Source organism: Triturus cristatus, chromosome 4_2, assembly GCF_964204655.1.
Source record: "Triturus cristatus chromosome 4_2, aTriCri1.1, whole genome shotgun sequence".
Classification (NCBI taxonomy): Eukaryota; Metazoa; Chordata; class Amphibia; order Caudata; family Salamandridae; genus Triturus; species Triturus cristatus.
The window spans coordinates 362,141,680-362,165,060 of record NC_140586.1 but is presented as its reverse complement, the minus strand read 5'-3'; the positions used below and the strand labels follow the sequence as shown (position 1 = coordinate 362,165,060).

The 23,381-nt window shown below is 43.2% G+C and overlaps 1 protein-coding gene and 1 long non-coding RNA gene across 10 annotated transcripts in view; one reads left to right on the top strand and one right to left on the bottom strand.

Moving 5' to 3' along the window:
* The window catches only part of TDRD5 (tudor domain containing 5), a 1,318,580-nt gene that overhangs the window by 1,136,204 nt on the left and 158,995 nt on the right, over positions 1-23,381 (top strand). For 5 of the 9 annotated variants that reach the window (XM_085601794.1, XM_085601799.1, XM_085601791.1 and 2 more), the window contains one exon: positions 2,274-2,480. The exons of 2 other annotated variants lie outside the window; for them this stretch is intronic. In XM_085601794.1, the coding sequence (XP_085457920.1) occupies positions 2,274-2,480 (207 nt within the window). The remainder of the gene's footprint in view (positions 1-2,273; positions 2,481-23,381) is intronic. 2 more of the 9 variants (XM_085601796.1, XM_085601793.1) reach the window with 1 other exon arrangement.
* On the bottom strand, positions 10,829-12,594 carry LOC146833889 (uncharacterized). Its single transcript, XR_014960624.1, has 3 exons — positions 12,523-12,594; positions 12,267-12,416; positions 10,829-10,930 (listed from the first exon to the last, which is right to left on the bottom strand). It is a non-coding gene; the product is annotated as an uncharacterized LOC146833889 (long non-coding RNA).

Sequence of the window (23,381 nt, the reverse complement as noted above, 5' to 3'; positions counted from 1 at the left end):
GAACTCTTAGTGCGTGCCTTAGTTGTAGATACACATATCTCTCTGTTGTCAGTTTGTATTTCTCGTCTAGTTGCTAAAAAAGTTTAACATTTCCTTACACACTTCTCCCAGACTAGAGATCCCTTGTATGTCCCCTCATTCAAAACACTGCAATTTTCTTAACTCATTAGGGGCCAGATGTAGGTGGCCAAATAGCGATCGGTAACGCTGAAATTAGCAGAATTCCAGCGTTACCGATTGCTATTTGGCTGCGAGCAATGTAGGTGAGTTTAAACCTAATAGCGCAATAAGGAATTGCAAAATTGCGATTCCTTATTTTGTTCTTGCAGTTAAGGAATCGGAAATTGCGATTCCTTAAATGCAATGTAAGTAGCACAAAAGTAAGTGCACTTTCGCCTTAAGGAATCGCTAATTACCACCAACTTCAAGTTGGTGGTAATTAGCGATTTCCTTTAAAAAAGCACTTTTTTTGCTTTTTTTAAAGTACCATGTGGCACACATTCATGCCCTTAGGGCATGTATGTGCTCCACATGTGCACACATGCACATTTCAGGGGTGCAACAGGGTGTCCTTTTGACACCCTGGCACCCTTGAAATAACGCCCACTATTTGCCATTCTTTAATACCGAATCGCTAATAGTGAATATCTTCCCATTCATTCCTATGGGCCTCCTAGCCCATAGGAATGAATGGGTAGGTATTCCTTATTAGCTAATCTCAATTTGGGATTTGTTATTAAGGAATGTTAAGGAATCGCTAATATTTTAGCGATTCCTACCTACATTCAATTTTGCGAGTCCTTAATAGCGAATTGGTAAAATTCGCTATTAAGGACTTGGTATTGCGGTTTTACCTACATCGGGCCCAAAGTGCCTTACTTAACCAGTGTGGAGTTAGCTCTGTGAGGGTATTGATCCAACCCAGCATTTTTGGTGCCTGCCATGTCCTAACACTTGTTGTAGTATGCTTGCGTAGAATGTTGATCGATGTAGTCCTATATAGAGCTGCCACTTATCCCCAAGCTCCCTTGACCGGTCTGTCTTGAACATAATCTAAGATGTGAAGTCAGTCTGACCGGCAGGGTTTATTTCTCCTTGGCCCGTTGCTTTGTTGGGACTTCCTTAGTGAGAGCTTTGCAGCAATAAAAATGAGGTTTTGATACATCACTGCAAATGATCACTAGTCTTTGGGAATATATGGAAAGATTTCCCTAGTTTGTGTATCTTGAAGGAAAAACATTTTAATCATTGACCCTATTTGCAAATTCATGGCAGGTCTTAAATTTCAGTCATCCTAAGTCTCTCACCCATCTTGAATATATGGGTAAACGTTTTTAAAGTCTGGGGTAAAATAGAATACCATTGGCTGTGATTCAGATTGTGCAGCTGTCCAAAAGATTGCTTGTGTATTAGCAGTATTGAGTTATAGCCAAGTGCCATGCTTGGAAATCCATAAAATGTTTATGAATGCATAATAAGAAAATAAATATATATTTATCAGCTGGTTCAGAATACTTATATATACTAAGCGGAAAATCTGTAAACAGTACACCTCACCCTCCTCCTGCTGCATATTATTGAAACAGACTTACAGTGGCATAGTGGTTTTCCCACACCTTTGCTAAAAAGGTTAGGATTCTTACCAGTGTGGGCATGGCCAGTGCTGGTAGTAACTGTTTTCCCGGGTTTTAATGTGGCCAGTGTCTGTACAGCCCAAGATGTGCTTTTAGTTTGAGACATACCGTTTTTTCCTGTATGATAGTTGTTGGAATTTTAAAGGTTGGCCTCCAGCTAGGCAGAGTTTGCTTTTTTTTTTTATAGAAACTGTCCTTGGTCCCCTTAAAATAGAACAGGTAGTTGATTGCATTAAAGATTTTTGTGATGAGTGACAGTGTGTCCTAAGTAATATGGATAAGCACCTAGCTAGGATAGAATCAATTGTGAAGAAATCTACTAACACTTTCAAAGGAGGGGCAGCATGTCCACAAGTGAAACAATCTGAATTAATAAAGCAGATGGTTTAGAAATGTTTAATATACTACACAGGGAAAATAAGATCCCTTATTCACATTTTAACTTTGTGCCAGAGCCATGTTTGTAATTTGCGTGTCTACTATAAGGGGTCTTTTGTTCCGTTCAAAACGATCTTCCATTTTTACTTGCTGAAACATGGACTGTGCATTTGAGATCACTAAAGATTCAGCAATTTACATGAGAGACACTGCTCTGTTGAACGTTGTTAATTAAAAAAAGCATGATCATGTTTTTTGAAGCAGGCTGTAGAAGACCATGAATTGGAGCTACCTTACCTTGAGCCAGCACCAGCAAGCATTGACATTTGGGATGAGAATTGGCCTCTTTCTATGGATACTAAGATTTCTAAGTCGGATAACAAATTCTCCAACACCGAAAAGCCTGGGCACTTGTCTACTACTTATGCTGCAGCAAAGCATGAACAGGACAAGGCATTGGCTCAAGAGGTATGAATTATTGTTCTACTAAATTGAAACATAGACTTTGTGTAGAGAGAGAATGGACTCTTCAGGTCTGACATTTAGTATGAGAGCTGTGTGTTCTTAATTGGTCCCTGTAGGTCTTACCTTTCATCTTGATGTAGAGATATAACCACCATCCATACCAAGGATAGCCACAGACATGGCACTCAACAAGTGAAATTGTGTGAATAAGGCCAGGGGTTCGGACGAAACGCGTTGTTTGCTGATCCATGATCGCGGTTTGTTGCTTTCAGGATTACTGGGTACCTGCTGTGAGGTAGAAAAGGCCATTCAAGGGCTAACTGGAAATAAGGCACCTGGACCGGATGGCTTACCTCCGGATCTTTTTAAATCTTGTACATCACTTTGGGCCCCCGTACTAACTAAAGTAATAAATGCTGCAACGGTTTCGGGTTGCCCGAAGTCATGGGGGCACTCGACAATTGTCCCCGTGTTTAAAAAGGGTGATCGCAGCAACCCATCATGTTACAGACCAATCTCATTGATAAACTCAGTAGCAAAGGTAGTGGGGGGTGTAATCCTGACCAGATTAACAACATGGGCCCAAGAGAATAAAATTCTGTCTCCAATACAATATGGATTCAGACCTGGTCACTCAACTGTGACCCAATGCCTGAATCTATACTTGATTACAGGTAAATATACTTTGGCCCGGAAGGGAACTATTCATCTGGCTTTTATGGACCTATCGTCCGCTTTTGATTGCGTGGATAGGGGTAAACTATGGGATATCATGGGATATCATGTTAAAGATGGGTGTCGAGCAAAACCTAATCCATCTATTGGCTGATTTGCATTCTGACACAAGAGCAAACGTTCGCTACACCCAAGATTTGAAAGTGACCGGGGACATAAGAATTAATCGGGGTGTTAGACAAGGGTGTATCTTGGCCCCATTCCTCTTTAACCTGTACATTAACGAGTTAGAGGACTATTTGCTGAGATCAGGTACGGATTATCCTCATGTAGGTTCAAGAGGAGTTCCGGTCCTGCTTTATGCAGATGACGCCGTCCTGATTTCAAGGACAGCGAACGGTCTCCAGACACTTTTAAATTCATTCTATCTTTTTATGGAGTCTCGAGGCCTCAGTATCAATAACTCCAAGTCGTTTGTCATGAAAATTGGCCATGGTTCGCGAAAACCAAATTCCTTTACTATAAATGGGGAAAAAATTCCAACATCTAAAACTTTCTCATATCTTGGAATTCTTCTCGATGACCAATTATCCTGGGGCCCAGCAGTCCATAAAAAAAAGGGCGAAATGACTCGGGCCAACACAGCCATATTAGGATTTGCGAGAAAAATGGGCAACAGCCCGGTGGCGGCCTTGCTTAAATTATACCAAGCAAAGAGCATTGCAGTTGCCTGTTATGGTAGTGAACTCTGGGGCTATAGCCAGACGCGAGACCTAGAGGTCACAGAAAATAATTTCTTAAAGAAGATCCTAAGGCTGCCTAGGGGCACTGGTACTTTCTCGGTTCACAAGGAGTTAGGTTTGCCCTTTCTAAGCGATAGACTAGCCGCAAATCCCATACTTTGTTGGATGAATTCTTGGTTGAATAATGATATACCCCTTACCAACGATATATTAAGAGAAGCCTTAACCTGGGATGGTAGATTCAAGGTCCCATGGCTGAAATATATAAAAGATTGTCTTACCGAACTTGGACGGCCAGCCCTGTTTTTAACCCCATCCACTATAACAAAAGCTGATGTCACATTTGTAAAAAAAAAGCATTTCTTACAACCAGGTACCTTGCCCGGGAGGAGGCCGAGTTTATGAAATGTAGTGTCAGGAAACACGCTCTACTTAAAACATGCTTACATTTGGAACCATATCTCTCGTGGCCTATATCTGGCTACGAACGATTTCTGTTGACCAGGTTCCGATTTGACCTGTTCCACCTCCTACTGGCTGTACCAAGAGGGTCCCATCGCGGACAAGTGCTACCTGCTTGCGGCTGCGACGGAAAGTCTCCGCAAGATCTGGAGCACTTTTTATTTTTTTGTCCTTATTATTCAGTACCTCGAAGGCTATATCTAAAGCCTTGTTTAAAGAAACTAAATTTTACACAGATTAAACCAGCACTTTATTTCCTTCAACTTTTGAACTGTGATTGTACTTTATATGTAAGCAGTTTTTTAAAACTAGCTATTACTTTCAGGAAAAGTATGGAGGGATAATTATGCTGTTTTTATTGTCCTATTCCCTAATGATTTTTAAACTCTGAACAAATTATTTATATTCTTAAACCTGATTATTCTGCTAGATGCCTTTACTCATTCTGTTTACATAGTCCGCCCATCATATATAAGTATTGGACAGCTTTTTTAAACAATTTATCTGTGAAATGTTTATCCATGTATTGTGCTTTTATGATTGTTAAATCTTACAATCGAATAAAGTTATTTGAATTGAATTGAATTGAACCTGCTGTGGTGTGGCACCCTACGGAATTAGCGGTACTACTGTAGTTGAGATATATATGTGGGGTAATTAGCAGTACATGGCGAGGGCGCAAGTTATAGTTACCTTAGGGCATGAGTTATAGTTACTTAAAATAACTATAACTGGTGAATTTCAGTGGGTTTTGAATTGAAAAAGTTACTTTGTTACTGAACATTTCTCCTAACTAGAGCGTTACTTTAACCTTTGTTTTTTTCTTTAAATTTCTAGGGTGTTTTTTAAGATGAAGTAATATTTAATAGCCATACATTAATCCAACAACCTGCCGCGCACAGGATCCCATCCCTCGGGGCCCTTTTTTTTTTTTTAAACCCCACACGCGGCCAACCCCACACTGTGCACCTTGTCCACGGTGGGGTGTTGGCCACATGACTCAACTTCCCAAGCCCCATCGGGCCCTGGGAACCCCATCCCCATAGGGCAGTATCTCTTTTAAAGGGAGGGGTGGACGCATGGCCCCCTCCCTGAGCCAATTATGGCCCTTGGGACCCCATCCCCCAGGGCCATGTATTTTTTAAAGGGGGGGGGGGTCATGTACCCCCACCCCGAGCCTTATTAGGCCCTGAGGACCCCATCCCCTAGGGTCTATATATTTAAAAGGAGGGGGGCATAGTCGGCCCCCCGGGGACCCCATACCCCAGGACCCGCAATAATTAAAGGTAGGTGTCCACCCAGGCCATCAACCATACACTTGCTGTGCTGGCATTGCACCAGCCGGCAGGGAGCAGCTATTTATGCTGCTCCCTCCGGGCAGGAGTAATGTCCTGATCTGTTTCCCTGCCCGCGTCAGTGTGGGCAGGAAAATAGATCAAATTCTGCTCCCAGCCAGCAGGAGTATTTTTAACGCTCCTGCTGGCTGGGGGCAGACTTTTTATTTGCTTCCGTTTGGCGAGAGTTGTAAACATGCTCCCGCCAAGTACCGGTGTAGGCAGGGAATCTGCTGTCTCCTAGGGGTGGACTCCGTGGGACACAGCAAGTAGATGATGTCATCTGTGATGTCATCAGTGATGTCACTGACTATGTCTTGAGCGATGTAATATGTGAGGTCATAGGCAGTGCATTGCAGGGGGGTAAGTTATAGTTGGCACAGGTAACTATAACTGCTGAATTTCTAAGATTTTGTATGAGTCACATCTGAGTCTAACTATAACGTCCCTGTAACCTTTGGATTTTGCAGTGAATTTCTAAGGTTTTTTTAATAGTGTCTCCAAACTGTAACCTCTAACCCTTGAAAGTGGTTGTGTAAGCGCCTGTATGGGTCTGTGATTGGGTGTGTATGTGTCTGTCGGTCTGTGAGTGGGTGTGTGACTACCTGTGTGTGTGTGTGTGAGTGCCTGTGTGTGTCTGTGAGTGGTTTTGTGAGTGAGTGTTTCTATGAGTCTGTTTCGGTGTATGAGTGCCTTTGTGGGTCTGTGAGTGGCTGTGTGAGTGCCTGTCTAGCCAGTCCGCCTCCAGCCATCATTAGCATCCAGTTTAGCTGTTGGCCTCTAGAATGTATCTTTATGTCTCTAAAGATGTGCTTATACTTTGGGTAGCCCCCTCCAATCAATATTAGCCGTGGAAGCTCAGTTGTGTGTGTGTGTGGGTGTGTGTGTGTGTGTGTTTGTTTATTTATCTTCATGCTCTCAAAGCACTTCGGACTTCAGGGTTATCCTGTGACAATTATATATTTTCGATTAAATAAATCTGGAACTTCGACGTAGGATAATTTGGCACTTTCGACAGAGATACTGATGTTTTGGGCTGTGGTTCTCCTGGCATTCTCATACCTCACGGCTTTGGGTTTCCCTAGAATCCCACAGACTGAGTGTAAAGAAGAAGCGTCCTCTCTACCTTGGGTGTGGACATCGAAGCAGTAGTGTAGAACATAGACCCAGTGCGGGCAAATATCTGCATAGTGTAGTTGCTACCTCAGGCCTTTGCAGAGTCACTGCTCTTCAGAAGGACAAGGGCCGACCTTCCGTCACCAACTTTAGGTCTTCCTTCAGTCCTACATCAACCGGCTCCAGGTACAGCCTTCCGGTCACTGTTCCTTATCCTGAGCAGGGCAGCTGCATCGGGCCAGGCCCTGGGTTCTATTGGCAGGTTCCTTTCCCCGGCAAGGGTGGAAGAGCTGCAAAATGAGAAGAAGAATGCCCCGGACATGTAACGAAGGGTGATTGGACAAGGCAACCGTGCACGGACAGTGTTGCCTCTACCCAAAGCTACAACTCCAAATCCTCCTGCAAGGCAAGATTGTTCACACAGATAAGTGAAGGAAGCACTGGGCCCAGTGATAGTTGGGGCTCTTAGATGAAGGTTCATCTCCACTGCTTATTCTTTTTTACCAGTGCTCTGATTATCATGCTCTAATTTTGGTGTTTTTGTCCTTTTGATCTCAGCCCTCTGAAATCTCCCCATCTAATTAAACCCTGTAACATTAAAATTGTTTTATATAGGTCTCCCTTTATTTGACGTACCTCCACTTTCTCATCTTTTTTTCTCCTGCTCATTTCGCCCAATTATTATGTTCTTGCATGTTAAACTCCCTTGTTGTATGAAAACCCTGGTCCATGGTTTTCTTTTTTCATACTCTTCAAATGTTGCCTGTAAAATCTCACTATCCTGTTAAATCCTGGAATGCATGGAGCCTTTTAAAGCAGACCCAACATTCCACACAAGTCTCCATTTTTATGTACCTTAGTTCTTTTCTCCTACTCCTGCCTCAATTTTCTCCTTATCCTACCACGCTGTTCTGTTGCCACATGATTACACGTTCCCTTATACAAGCTATACTGTTTTTCTCTTTTTTCTAACACATCTCAAACCGGCCATTAATAACTCTGTCCTGTCAGTCCTACAATGCCTGGAACAGTTTTAAAGCTGGACCATCTAAAAAAAAAAAAAGTGGAAGTAAATTAATGTGTGTCTGCGGGCTTCTGTTCTCTTCTCTGCCTCCCCCTGTCTCCTTCGAGACCATCTTTGGTTAGGCTCCTGTTCTTTAAGTCTGTTTGTCTCTCCTATAATTTTCTTTGCATGAAAGTTGTTTTGGACATGTGGTTCCCATAACACTTCTGGTGCCTGTCAGTGTTAGGTTTGGGTTATAAGAGCAGTAACTGAGGTGTTTCGTTACTGTCCCCCGTCAATATTTAAACACTTTAAAATAACGAAACAATCCCAGGGGCCTGCAGTGGTTGCGGCTGTTCCTTGTCATAACACTTCCATCCAAGAGCTCTGTGGTTCTTCAGTGACTAATTATATACTGAGCGAGGTGCTGCAAGGGGGAAAACTAATGGTTGAACAGTCCCACTCTTGAAACATGCAACATAATATGCGTGTGTAGGTCTAAGCACTGGAATAGCAGATTCTCTAGCCGTCGGGATAGAAGAGGTGCATTGGCAGAGCTTTCCGTGTGCCTAGGCAGTATAGAACAGGAGGATACTGGCAGGAAGTCATATTTGAGGTGCACGTGCAGAATGAGCAGCGTTCATGGCACATACAGTAACAGCAAATAGTGTTGCTGGACAGGATTGAGCTGAACAGGGGAAAGTGTTTGTGGGTACCAGTGGTGGACTAACAAGTGCAGCTGCAGAGCAGGGCTGAGCCTGAGCTTCTTTGCAGTCACGAATCGGAGCATCAACGGACGATCGTGGTCTCAGGACGGCACAAACCTGCTAACATCCCTGTCCGAAGGGGCACCGCAAGCCGAAGTCCAAACCCGTTCAGGCTCTCAGACACATAAGTGGGGCAATCAACAACTTCTGGGTAGCAGGAATACTGCCTGGCGCTTAACATTCTGTTACTGGTCCCCACCAACATAAGACAATCCACATTCTCGTAGTAATTTCTTTTGTTATTCTTTATTCTTGTTCTCTCGATGTATCATGATTTTACAGCAATACTGCCTACAGCCAACACGTGTTTCACGCAAAATCGAGCTTCTTCAGGGCTTAATGCTTCTGTTCATTTCGTATTTCAAGTTATTAAACTTTGTGTTTATTAAATCTTCCAATTCTGATAACACTTTTTTTCCTAGATGGTGGTTATTTAGCACTTCTCCAATTTTACTTTTTGTAAATCTACTCTACTCCTCCCATCTGGTTGACTTTATATTCACAAAAAATGTATCTACAGATTCCCTTGTATTTACCTTAGTCTGGGGCTTCTATTTTCACTTTACAACGTAGATCCACTCCCTTTATTCCAGCTCTTATTTGCCCTCCCCTTGTTACTGGATACGCAGTTTTTTTCTGTCACGTCCGTTCCCCAGTCATGTCAAGATGCTTTATATATATTATATATATATATATATATATATATATATATATATATATATATATATATATATATATATATATATTATATATCTCAGAGCTCCCATAGGAAAAGCGTTTTTTGGTTTCGCTAATAATTTAAGGGCTGTTTGATAAATCTGTACTAAACTTTCCAAAAGAACGTTCATTCAGCTCGGCTCCTTTATGGAAAGTTTCCAGCTGATCTGTCAAGAGGGGCATGGCTCAGGAAAAAGGAGGGCGTCCCAAAACGATTTCCCATGTGAATTCTCATTGGAAACTTTGCTCTCCGATACCTAAAAAGCGACTGAATGGAATCACACCAGATTTGACAAAAAGCTAGAACTTTATTCGAAAAGCATTCTTTTTGTGATTTGATGTAAATCGGTTCTGCCGTTTTCAAGAATTTAATATTTAGGTAGGGCTCAGATTGGGCATGAAGGGGTTAACGCTGAGAAAAAGTTAGGTATATCTGCACAGTTGGTACTGCGATTCTCCTACAATACAGAAAAATAATACAAATCGGCCATTTTAATTGCCTGAGGGAGCAGAAATTCACTGAAAAAAATACAAAGGTTTCTTAAAAGTAGACAAAATTCTGAATTCAACATGAGGTCATTTGTGTTTATGGCTTATGGTTTTCCCAAAAACACTAAGCAATGAAATCAAAAATAATGAAAAAAATAGAAATAGGTGACAATCTTTTTATCGGTAATTATTTCTCTGATATCAGATTTACGAAACTGATATACTGTTACGTCTGACTGAACCTTCTGTTCGCAATGATGTGTAGTGTTTGTTGGTTCTCCAAAAAAATACGCTACCCAGAGCGACAACTGAGCTGCAGCTTATAATGATTTTTCATTGTGTACCAACGGCATCAATTCCTAAATTATTATGGCAACATCTAGTGAATGAAAAATGGGTTTGAAGGAAAGCGCTGCATTTTTTAAATGTGGCCATGGAGTTGAATTTTGGAGTAATGGTTATTTGTACCACTCTGAATCTGGAGTTATCTATGCTTTCAAGTGATTTAGAGGACATTTTGCAATCCAACAATGTAAAGAAATTCAGTTGCTAATAGTATTTGTTCTACTGTTCTGTGTTATCCCACATTACTCCCTATAAAAACTGTACCTGGCTTGTGAGGCTGGGCCTACCACCTGCACCAAGAAAGGCCCCAGAACGCAACATTGTGAGACCATGAGTTATTCTTGCAAATTGGCCTATTCTGATGATGTGGGTAGCTACTGTATTTGGGCCTGGTTTCGTCTGCCACTCAAGGAAACCTACCAGAACCAGACATTTCTGAAAACTTAAACACCCAGAGTAGTCCATGTTGGTGTGCCTTGCGTGGAGCCCACTGCATATTCTTACCCAGAATGTCCAGAAAACCTATATTGTCTAAAATAATGAATACAAAAAACTAAGGCATATACAGCACACCACTTATCATTATTTTAGTCCTGTTCTAGTTTACCACATCTCTGGGTGTATATATAACCCTCTACCATAGACGGAGACAATTCAACAATATTATTCAAAACAGAAATCCAGAAAGATTAATCTTCTTGCTCTTCAGCAGTCTTTATTCATATTACAAAAGTGTAAAAACTCCCAGCACACAATTTGCCTGCCGACACGTGTTTCGTCTTTTCCTAAGACTTTTTCAAGGCTGGAATATCAAACATGATGCAATAAATACACTATATACACTACATATATTACCATAAAATAACATATATATTTTAAGCAGATCACAATTTCAAAACACTGTATTAACAACTAATATTGTGTACAAGTGCTAATATTGCACAACCACAAAGATAAACCACATAGCACATGTGTGATACATGTATTCCTATGACATAGTGATATAAATAACTTATGTTCATAAAATGTATGTATGAAACATACATCACAAATAAGGATAAACAACAGACCCAAATCACCAGAATAAAGAAACACCAGAATAGGATAAGCAAACCAAGAGTGAATGATAAAACAAATATACTTAAAGTTTGTGCTTGCCAATGAAAAAGTGATAAAAATTAGAGATGTCATAAGCCAATGCCAAGTTAAATAATGGTGAGCATGCTGAGAATCTATGCACGGATCAGATACTCGACAAAAAGATGGAAACCCACCATGAATATTGAAATGAACGCAGGATTATAAACGGCCCACAATAGGTTCTGCGACATAGTTTAAATGTTGGAATCAACAGTCTGTCTATAAACACACTCACAAATCAATTCTGGAAAAACAGAAAAATATATGATAAAGCATTGTCCCAAGAAATACTATGCCAAACAACGCTAAGATGTATATAAAACAGACACGACAGTCTCATCACAACCCTGTCCTTTTCTTTCCTCTTTCCACAGAGAGGCAACAAATGACGGCCTATAGTATGAAACTACCCCACAGGGATTAATACAACCGCTGGTACTACACACACATTTGCATAGGCCCCACAGGTGCCAATATTGATATACACATTCATGGACCAAAACCCACCATTTAATTCCCCCATTTATTATGGGTTATGCCTGAAAAGATGCCCGATATTTACAAACATTTGGTCCATTCACCCAAATAATACTAGTGGGACTTCGGGCATAGTCTCAATGTGCGTCCCTTAAACCAATTTATTTAATAGATATTATATGTGAAAAAAATCACTACGGGCAATAAATAATCCTAAAAAATAAAAATGTATATATCCTGTATGTCTGAATTCCATATCCTGCCCAAATCCCAGTTAGATGGTAATAAATAACCCTCATGCACTCACCACTTGACTCATTAATCTCCTCTGTTGGATAATATAAATATGGTTTGGTCATATACCAAGCATTGTTGGTTCATGGAAATAAACGAACCCTTTTTAGCATCCCTGCTCCAATATGAGCTGTGACCTACAACAATAGACCACAATGGATAAGAACAAAAAACCCCATAATCTCATCATGTTTATAGCCAAGTATCGCTCCGTGCCTTACACTCACCTTGCAATTAGCCAGACTGTTCTTCTATATTGTTATGTGGAGATTATAATGTCATCACTATCCACCGCTTGAAGGGATACTCTATTAAGAGTCCCTAAAAATACATTTCCCGTTTCCACCTAGTACGGTCCAACCATAATACGTTGAGACCTAAAGCAAACAGCAATTATTAATATACACCCCAATAGCACTCAAATTACTTTATCATAACTATAGATACACTCTGTTCCCTCATTGGAACTATCGCTTGACTCACCTTGCAATAGCGTAATTACCAGCCGATCAGCTCGTCCCTACAATCCTACGGAAATAAGAACGGCGTCTCAGCGGCTATTTAGCGTGTGGAATGATCACCCACCTGACAAGTCACATGATATGTCCTCAAGCTGATCCAACAACATGGAAAAAGGACATACTAGATGTTTCCCAAAGTATGTTCCAATAGCGGCCATTTTAGCCTTCCTCGATTGTTATTGAGCATTGTTATAGACAAAGTGAGTGCAACTAGATTATCTGATACAAGAAATCTCAAAATGACCCAAATATTATATAAGCCACATTAAATATATTAACTCGTAATGTTATTGTATAGCTCCCAAATTCTCAAACTGACGGCAGCGGTGTTTATCTGACCTAAGTAAGTAACTGGCAGCGATGAAGAAAATTATAAAAACTCCAGTTAACTATCCATGAATCTCCTAAGTTATTAATAGAAAATGTTTGGCGAAATAGTGGTGCAACTTTCATACACGGACACACCCAGTGAAGAGATCTTAAAAGTGAAGCAGCTCAAGGCAAAAGAGAGAAGAAAAAACACGAGACAAATTTAACTTGCGAAAAGGTGATGAAATACATCCACCGTAACAGGTGTATAGATATATCATGCCCTAAAAGATGTCTAGAATCGATTAACTTCAAATGGCCCTAATTAGACGCTTTCTTCACAGTATTAAAAACATCCCCTTTCCATATCACGCCATCCAACAGCATTGTTGCAAAAACATCCTAGATGATCACATCATAGCATGAAATTATACATATAGTAACCATCCCCACCAATATTCTGAGTATCAACATCCCCATATAGAATCAAGAACTTAATGATTAGAGTGTAACATATCAGAAATCTCATTATTGTTATTCATTTCAATCCCGCAAAAACACATGGAGCTCACGGTCAACATTGAGCCCCCTGTCTACCGCTCGCAGTTTAATCAGCCATTTTGACTCAAGTTTCCTGAGAGCTGCTATCTTGTCACCACCTTGTGGATTTGTCTCTGCCACAGCGATTCCATTAAATCTTAGTGACAAATCTTCAGAATTAGTATGCACATTGTTGTAATGAACTGCTAGGGGATAGTTATCATTATGGTTACGGATGGCTCTAACATGTTCTTGTATTCTCTCCTTGAGCGGTCTTATTGTGCTGCCAATGTAGATCAAATCACATTGGCAGACTATGCAGTAAACTGAATATTTAGTATTACAGTTCATAAACTGCTGTATGTAGTGAGTCTGTTTGGTATTATAACAAAATGCCTTCTTTTTGTTTTCTGCAAATTGACATACACTACACATAATACATTTGTAGAAACCTTTTGGTTTTTCTGGCAACCACATGTTTGTGTTAATATTAGAAGGGCATTTAATATTCCACGGACTAAGCATGTTTCTCAAAGTTCTACCTCTTTTATACACAATCTGTGGATTCTTGGACACATATGAATCCAACTCATGGTCCAGTTTGAGGAGTTGCCAGTGCTTATTCAAGGTTCTAAACACCTGTTTACTATGCGAGTTGTATTGGGTATTAAACGCAATTCTGTCACCATTAGTTCTTCTTCTCTTTCCATATTTGCGTTTCAATAGTCCCGATCTCGTAGTATTGTCAATTCTAGTGTGAGATTTCTCTAAAAGGGACTGATCATAACCCCTAATCAAGAAACGCTCTTTAAGAGTGACCATTTCTTGTTGAAAATCGCTTTCCATACTACAATTGCATCTTAACCTAGTCATCTCTCCAAATGGAATGGCACGTATCTGTGATGCTGGATGAGCACTGCTAGCGTGTAATACAGAATTACACGAGGTATCTTTTCTGTATAGCTTACACTCCAATTTCCCTTTATAGATGAACAGGGTAATATCAAGAAAATCAACACTTTTATTACTGTTTATGGATGTAAAACTTAAATTATATTAATTATGATTGATGTGTTCTATGAACGCTTTCAAACACCAATATATGATGTGATTCGTCAACTCTGGTGAACATTGTCTTCATATATGGTATTCTTAAAAAAAAACATATAAATATTTGCGAACGAAGGTGAGAATTTGGCACCCATGGCCACTCCTGAGTGTTGCTGATACCAAGTATCATCATGCCTGAAAAAATTATTATCCAATGCAAAGCGTGTAAGCTCCAGCACCATTTCTGTATGATCATACATGGTAGCATCTCGTTTTGATATAAAATGGGTCAGAGCCTCCATTCCTTTGTCAATGGGAATGCTCGTATAAAGAGCGCATACATCCAAGGTTACCAAAGTAAATTCTTCCATCCATACCAGGTCCTTGGTGTCCTCTATAAAGGATGGAAGATTGCGTACAATGGGTTGCAGTGATATATCTATATACTCGGAGATGCGTTCTATTGGCCCCTCTATCCCAGATATTATTGGTCTACCCGGGGGGGCTGTTGTGCTCGTATGTATTTTAGGCAGCGTATAAATATAGGCTGCCATGGGATTCAGATTAAACATATATTTCAATTCTAAGTCAGAGAGACCTGTACTGTGCCAATATCTTAACATCCTATCCAAACGTTGATTTACATCCTGTGTTGGATTGTGTAGAATAAGGGTATACGAGTTCTTATCCGCCAATTGGTGATCAATTTCTGCAGTATAATCTTCATTGTCCATTAGGATAATGTTGCCCCCCCTTATCTGCCACTTTCACCACCATATTTTTGTAGTTGGAAAGCTGTTTAAGGGCTGTCCTCTCCTCTTTTTTGAGATTGACAGTATACCCCAAAGATGTACCATGTAACCTATCCTCAAGCTTGTATAAATCATTAGTGACTGCTCTGAAAAAACAGTCAATAAGATTGTCTGGTGGTAGGGGTGGTGAAAAAGTGGATTTCATTCTCAACCCACTATCAGTTTGTAAATTACTTTCAACCTGCAACTCCTGCATTATCTCGCCAATACTGGGCACCCGTTCCAAGCTATCATCAAGTTCAAGCAACATTTGTACATCCTGTATGTCTTTAATAGTCTGTCTCCTACTTTCCACAGTATATATAGGTATAGGACACATTCTTTTGTTAGCATCAAAAAACTTTTTAATTTCAATCTCTGAACAAACTTGTATAAATCAATATGTATTAATGTGAAATCTGGTTTAGACAGAGGACAGAAACTTAAACCTTTCTTTTACACACTTTTTTCAGTATCTGTTAACACTACATGTGATAAATTAACAATAGAAACATCTTCATGTACATTGACAATATTAAAGACTGGTGCATCATTAGTGGTCTCAGGAGTAGTTCTTATTACCTCATTCACTTTTTCTGCACGCGTGATATCGATCTGGTGACTCTTTTGTTCTGCTCTACATCTGTTTTTTCTGCCCCCCTCCCCATTGTTCTTTTCCTCCTATGTTTTTCCTGTTGAATCCTGGCTTTGTTCCCTTGCGATACCCTTCTAGTTCTTGTAAGAAGACAAACCAGTGGCATTGCTTGCAGTTGCTTCCCTGATGGAAGAAGACTCACTTCTTATATCGCTTAGTTCACTCATTCCACTGGACAAGTCAGGATTCACTAGCTGATATGCCAGTGTCAGTTCTTTTATCTTTGAGAGCAGCTATCCCCATTCTGGGTTTGATCTCATCAAATCTTTTGGCAAAAGGTGTATACTCTGCCATTATTGTAGTCCTTTTCGTCCCTTTTTAGTTTTCTTATCTTCTTGTCCCTGATATAATTCTGGTGTGAGCTCAATACCTCCCTGAGTATCTTAAAGTTCTTATCTGTCATATTTAGCTGTTTTATTTCCTCCTCCAATAGTTCAATTTTAGTAAGCAATGTAGCTCTCTTCCGTTCAGCATGTCGGATAAGTATATCCATCATGCCAAAAGACGATCCCGATATTAAATTCTCCCACTCATGGGGTTTTTTGTTCTTATCAATTGTGGTCTATTGTTGTAGGTCACAGCTCATATTGGAGCAGGGATGCTAAAAAGGGTTTGTTTATTTCCATGAACAACAGGGACGCCGTCGATAAGGTAAGGTTATTTGAAAATTGCTTTTTTAATGTATTTAATACTGCGGGCGGGAGGTGCGTAACGGAATTATGCGGAGAGTGCAGAGATTGGTTCCATCTCCGTGCCTCTCCGTGTATGTCCCTTACATACATTACGCCCGTTCCTTAGTTACCTGGCGGCTATTTGAGCTTCTGTGGCTGGCAGACCAACCTTCCTAGTTAAAGTCACCAGTTGTGACTCGCTTCTTTGAAAGGTTTGCTACGTTGGTTTCCTCCTACCCCTTTCATGATGCCCCATTGGGACCTTAATCTGGTCCTCAATTCTCTTAGTGTTCTCCCTTAGAGCCACTGCACAGCTGTCCTCTGCCACTTTTGAGTCTCAAAACAGCCTTTCTAGTGGCCATTACATCGGCCACGGTGGTCCGCAAGCTACAAGCTCTGTCTGTTCACCAGTAAACCAGCCTTTTCCATGACAAACTGGTCTTTGCTGCCTTTGTTGTCACCCCATTTCAAGTCGGTCAGAGTATCACTCTGCCTACTTTTTTAGCTTCTCCTTATCCTTCCAAGGAGGAGGAGAGACTCCATCACCTGAACCCAAAAAGAGCTCTCTCGTTCTACATTGATCGCACCAAAGACCCTCAGGTGGACGATGAGCTCTTCATTGTCTTCACTGGAGCGAAAAAGAACAAGGCTACACAGAAGGGGATTATCTCTCGATGGATTATGCTCTGCATTAAAATCTGCTACGCATTCAATCAATCAATCAAACAGTATTTTTAAAGCGCAACACTGTCACCCTTAGGGGTATTTGGGTGCTGCGTCTCAGTCGAAGAGCCAAATCTTGAGTCTCTTTCTGAAGTCTGCCAGCGAGGGGGCTGTACGAAGGTGGGGGGGAAGGTCGTTCCAGGTCTTGGCAGCGATGTAGGAGAAGGAGCAGCCACCGCTGCTGCTGCGACAGATGCGGTGGGGGGATGCCAGGGCGAGGGAAGAGGAGCCCAGTTGTTTAGCGGGTTGGTGTAAGTTCAGCCAATGGTTGAGGTAGGGAGGTCCTAGGTTATGCAGTGCTTTGTAGGGCATGAGGATCTTGGACTGGCATCTTTTCTGGATGGTGAGCCAGTGAAGGGCTGTCAAGTGGGGGGAGATGTTAGTTTGTTTGGGGAGGTCCAGAATGAGTCTGGTTGCAGCGTTCTCTATGAACTGAGTCTTGTGAGGAGCTGGGTGGAGATGCCAGCATTGAGGGCGTTGTTGTAGTCGAGGCGGCTCGTGACGAGTGCCTGAATAACGGTCTTTCTGGTGTTGGTTGGGATCCATCTGAAGATTCTGCGGAACTTGTCATTTCATGGTCAGTTGGCTATCGAGGATGATGCCAAGGTTGCGTGCATGGTCAATGTGGGTGTGGGTCAGAGTTCTGCAGGCCACCAGCTATGGTCCCATGCAGAGGTGTTCTTCCCGAAGATCAGTACTTCAGTTTTGTCAGAGTTGAGTTGGAGGCAGTTGTCTTTCAGCCATTTGGCTACTTTGGTCATGGCATGTCAGAAGTTGGTTTTGGCGTTGGAGGGCCCTTGGTGAGCGAGAGGATCAGTTGATTGTCTGCGTAGAAGATAATTTTGAGTCTGTGGGATCTGACGACGTCTGCGAGGGGAGTCATGTAGATGTTGAACAGGGCGGGGCTGAGGGGTGAACCTTGTGGCACGCCGCACATGATGTGTTAACGTGCGGAGGTGAAGGGAGGCAGTCGGAAGCTCTGTGTGCGTCCTGTAAGGAACGAGGCGATACACTTGAGGGCGTCTTGCTGTATGCCTGTGTTGTAGAGTCTGTTGATGAGGGTGTTGTGGGAGACTGTGTCGAATGCAGCGGAGAGGGAAGAGGTCGAAGAGGATTAGGGCCACGGTTTCTCCACAGTCGAGAAGTGTTCTGACATCGTATGTGCCAGCAATCAGCACGGTGTCAGTGCTGTGGTTGGCACTGAATCCTGATGGAGAGGCATCCAGTAGTTGGTTTTGTTCCAGGCATTTGGTGACATGCTGGCTGATGTCTTTCTCGAGAACTTTGGCTGGATAGGGGAGCTGGGAGATCGAACAATAGTGTTTTAGATCGTTGGGGGTCAGCTGCGGCTTTCTTTAGGTGGGTCCATCAGTTTGTGATGGTTGCTGTGGAGAGGTAGGTGTTGAGGATGCTGGTGAGGTGCATGCTGATTGGGTTCGTTGCAAGGTTGTAGAGGTGGTAGGGGCAGGGGTCAGTGTGTGCCCTGGAGTGGATGACATGATGTCTGAGGTGGTCCGGGCGGTGACCAGGTGGTGATGGTTTGGCTTGTGTTCATTCGTTGGTTCAGGTCATCAGGGTAGAGGGTGGCAGGTTGGATGTCAAAATTGCTGTAGATGTTAGTGTTGTGAAAGTAGTCTGTGCGGGTGTCGCCCAGTGGATGGTGTTCTCTTTGGCTATCAGGTTAGAGAATTTGTTGACTATTTTGAAGAGTTCCTTTGTGTGGTTGGCTGCGGAGCCGATGCGGGTGATGATGGCTACTTTCTTGTCTTCTTTGATGCGCCGGTGATGGTTTCTAAGGGCTGTTTTGTGAGCTGCTCTCCTGACAGGGTTTTTGGTGGTGTGCCATCGTTTCTCCAGTTGGTGGCAGTTGCGCTTTGTGGTCCTGAGTTCTGGGGTGTACAAGCTGGCTAGTTTGGAGCTCTTGGTGGATTGTGTACGTTTCAGTGGGGGCGACTCTGTCAGCACTGTCGGTGATCATGCTGTCCCTGGTCTGTCACGGCGAGTAGTGCCGCTTAAACGGAGGAACACTACTCCTCCCACATTGTTCCTCACTTCGTTCCCGGGGTACAAAATGCAGATGGCTGTCCGGCCGCGCAGCACTGGGTAAACGCGCTCCACGAGGCTTGTTACCACCATATTTTAAAAAACTTATTTTGCACATATCTAAAATGTTAAATTGTTTTTAACGTTGTGCTGACTTGTGTGCCTTGATCTGTGTTCTGTCACGCTGTCCCCGGTCCGTCACAGCGAGTAGTGCCGATTGAACGGAGGGACGCGACTCCTCCCACATTGTTCCTCACTTCCTTCCCCGGGTACAAAAAGCAGATGGCTGTCCGGGTGCGCAGTACTGGGTAAACGCGCTCCGCGAGGCTTGTTACCGGCTTTTTAAAAAAACGTATTTTGCACATATCTAAAATGTTAAATTGTTTTTAACGTTGTGCTGACTTGTGTGCCTTGATCTGTGTTCTGTCACGCTGTCCCCGGTCCGTCACGGCGAGTAGTGCCCATTGAACGGAGGGATGCGACTCCTCTCACTTTATTCCCCACTTTTTGCCCCAGGTACAAAAAGCAGATGGCTGTCCGGGCGCGCCACCGGCCCGTCTGTACCCGTCGGCAACCGGAACTCGGCCAGCGCTGGCCATGCTGCTGGTTGTGGGAGTGAAACGGTTATAGGCTGGTCTCGAGACGAGCTGATGCTATTCAAAGGCTCTGCCTGCCCCGAGACACACCAGATAGATTTAGCAAATACCTCACTGCCTCATAGCTGCTGTACATGTGGTCAGATGTTGAAATATGTCGATGACATCAGCACTGGGAGGGTGACTCCCCAGGACATGGCGATCAAGCTCACTGATAAAATTAGGGCGTGCCTCGTCAATTGCAGATCACTGCCCAAGCATGCTGAGGATGTGTGGCTAGTGTTAGCAGAGGCTACTTGGGATGTTATGTTTTTAACTGACACCTGGCTCAATACGGACTCGGTGGCAACAATTGCCCTGGCCATCCTGCCAGGTTTCAAAATGTGTTAGCCAATCGAGAGGGCAACAAAAGGGGGTGGGGTGGCCATTATTTTTAAAGACTCATGGGAGCTAGTGTCCTCTGCCCCACTCCACTTGCAGGGCATTGAAGGACTTACCTTTTGCCTACAAATCAACCCCTCTTCCTCCCTCTCAGGCATACTCATCTACAGACCGCCTGATTGTGCAGCGACAGTGTGTCAGGATCTTTGCAATTTTATTGCTCAAAAATCTCTAGTTTTTACCAACTTTATGGCCCTTGATGATTTTAATCTGCATGTGAATGACCCTAATTGTGCACAAGCAGCGCAGCTGGTCTCGTCCTTGGCGGGGGCAATCTCATACAATTGGTGTCCTCCCCGACGCACAAAGCAGGCCACACCCTGGATCTAGTTTTCTCTAACATAACTGCTATAGGTATGGAGATTCCCTGCCCTTTGGTGTGGTCAGACCATTACCTGATTCCTTTCTCGGTTACTCTGTTTAAACCTGGTCAAGTTAAGGGCAAACGCTCCATTTTAAAAAGAAACTGGAAAAATTTGACCGCAGCATCTCTAGGCCCTATTCTTCAGGACAACTACCCTCTCCTATCCTCTGATCCCAATGCAGATGCTGTTGCTATAAATCAATGGATCGCCACTGCTGTGGAGTCCGTCGCTCCGGCCAGAGTGGTGAAGTCCATTAGATTGTCCCCCTCCGCACCTTGGTTCACAAACACCCTCAAAGAAGAAAAAAGCAGGTGCAAACGACTAGAACGCCAGTGGAGAGTGAGCTACTGTGACTTAGCAAAGGGAATCTATAAAAAAGCACTGAAATATTTTCATAAGTCACTAAAAGTAGCCAGGAGGGATTATATTGTCTCGAGCATCCACAACGCTGATCACTCCACTAGAGAGGTCTTTAAGGTGGTCCAAACCTTTTTTAAGCCCAAAGCACTAGAGACTGAAGTGATACCGTCTCCAGCTTTGTGCGAAAATATTGCTAGTCACTCTGCTAATAAAATGTCAAAGGTCTATGACTCCTTCTCGACATCAAAGGCAACAGAGAAATTAGATACACCTTTGGGAGTGGTGGAGGTGCATCCGTTTACTAATTTCACACCTATCTCGCCTCAAGATGCTTTAGCAGAAATTCAAAAATGTCGATCAGGCGCCCCAGATGATCCATGCCCTCCTAAACTCTGGAAAACGCTATCACTTTCCCTGACGGGTGGACTACTTCATATATGGAACTCCTCCCTTGACACGGGCGTCTTTCCAGACAAATGGAAACATGCGACGCTTCTCCCTCTGAGAAAAAAACCAAATGGTGACCCAGGTAATCTCAACAATCTCAGGCCAATCTCACTGCTCCCCGCACCCGGTAAAATATTAGAGAAGCTGGTCCAGTGCCAACTGACTAACGTCATCGAGAGCAATGGCTCTCTGCATGATACACAATCTGGATTCTGGGCGGGTTTTAGCACGGAGACAGCTCTCCTAGAGGTGGCAGAGTCAGTAAGATGGTCGCGGGATTCAGGGGCATCAGCGCTGCTGGTGCTCCTGGATCTGTCTGCTGTATTCGACACTGTCGATCACACCATATTGGTCCAGAGACTACAAGAGGCGGGCTTTGGGGGGAAGGTGCTGACCTGGCTGACCTCATATCTCAGCGCTCGCACCCAGAGAGTCGCCCTACAACCATTTGTATCAAAACCCAAACATCTTTGGTGTGGTGTCCCTCAAGGTTCAGCATTGAGCCCTTTACTCTTTAATCTCTACCTAGCTCCACTTTTTTCTTTGATTGCCAACTGGGGAGTGCAAGCGATTTCTTACGCTGACGACACCGAGCAGCTTTTCCCTTTTCAAGAGCAGACGGTAGCTGCCTTCAAGAACTTTAATGGGTGTCTGCGAGACATAGCACTTTGGATGAATACAAAAAAATTGAAACCTAATGTGGGGAAGACAGTTTTGTTTTTCGGAAAAGGCCCAGTGCCAGCTCCAGATTTGTGGTGGCCATCAGAAATGTGTCCACCCCCGTCTCCTGCCACAAATATCAGAAATTTAGGTGTGAGATGGGAGGCTGACCTCTCCTTCTTGGTCCAAATCCAGCAGGTCACCGCTACATGTTTCAGTAAATCTCCGGAAATTTCTACATTTACTACCGGAAGATTGCCGCAAATCCGTAGGCCATGCCACAGTAACATCCAGGCTTGACTACGCAAATGGCTTATATCTTGGCCTCCCTAAATACTCTATCTGCCGCCTCCACATGGTACAGAATGCGGCTGCGAGACTGGTTAGACGCATACCGTTTCGACACCATGTCTCTCCGCATCTACAAGAGCTCCACTGGCTCCCAGTAGCCAAAAGAATCAAATTCAAGGCCATGACTTTGGCCTACCGGACTCTCAATGGAAAATGCCCCGGCTATCTCAAGCAAAGACTATGTTGCTATAAGCAAAATCGAGCTCTGAGGTCGAAGTCTCAAAACTTCCTGTGTACTCCCCGTTTTGCGATAGCACGTCTGGGTGGTAGAGCGCTCACAGTTAAAACGGCCATAATGTGGAATGCCCTACCGGGGGACCTCCGCCAGGCAAAATCAGAGACTTACAACAGAAAGACCTTTAGGGCAGATTAGGACGTTTTTTTTTTTAATGCCGTACCCCCTCTGCGCGTAATGCCTGATGCTACAGCGCCGGCACACCTCTGTTTGAGGTAGCAGTCGCGCTATACAAGCTCCAGTATTGTTATTATTATCCAGGCTGCGAAGTTCTGGGCCGCCTGGTGGAGGTTTGTTGAGGCCTCTGCTGGAAGGTGGTGAGGGCCTGTGACCACTGAGTTTCGGTGACCTTGCTCCAGCTGCGGTGGGAGGAGATCTGACGCCTGGTGATGGTGTGCTAGGCGTCGGTGATGGTTGACTGTATGACGGTGTGGTCACTCCAGGTGTGTTGTGGCTGAATTTGATTCTGTTGTTGGAGGTGAAAATAGGGTTGATTGTGTGTGCAGCTTTGTGCGTGGGTTCGGTGACGAGTTGGTGAGGCCGATGTTGTTCAGGTTCTCCAGGAGGGTGATGGAGTTGATGTC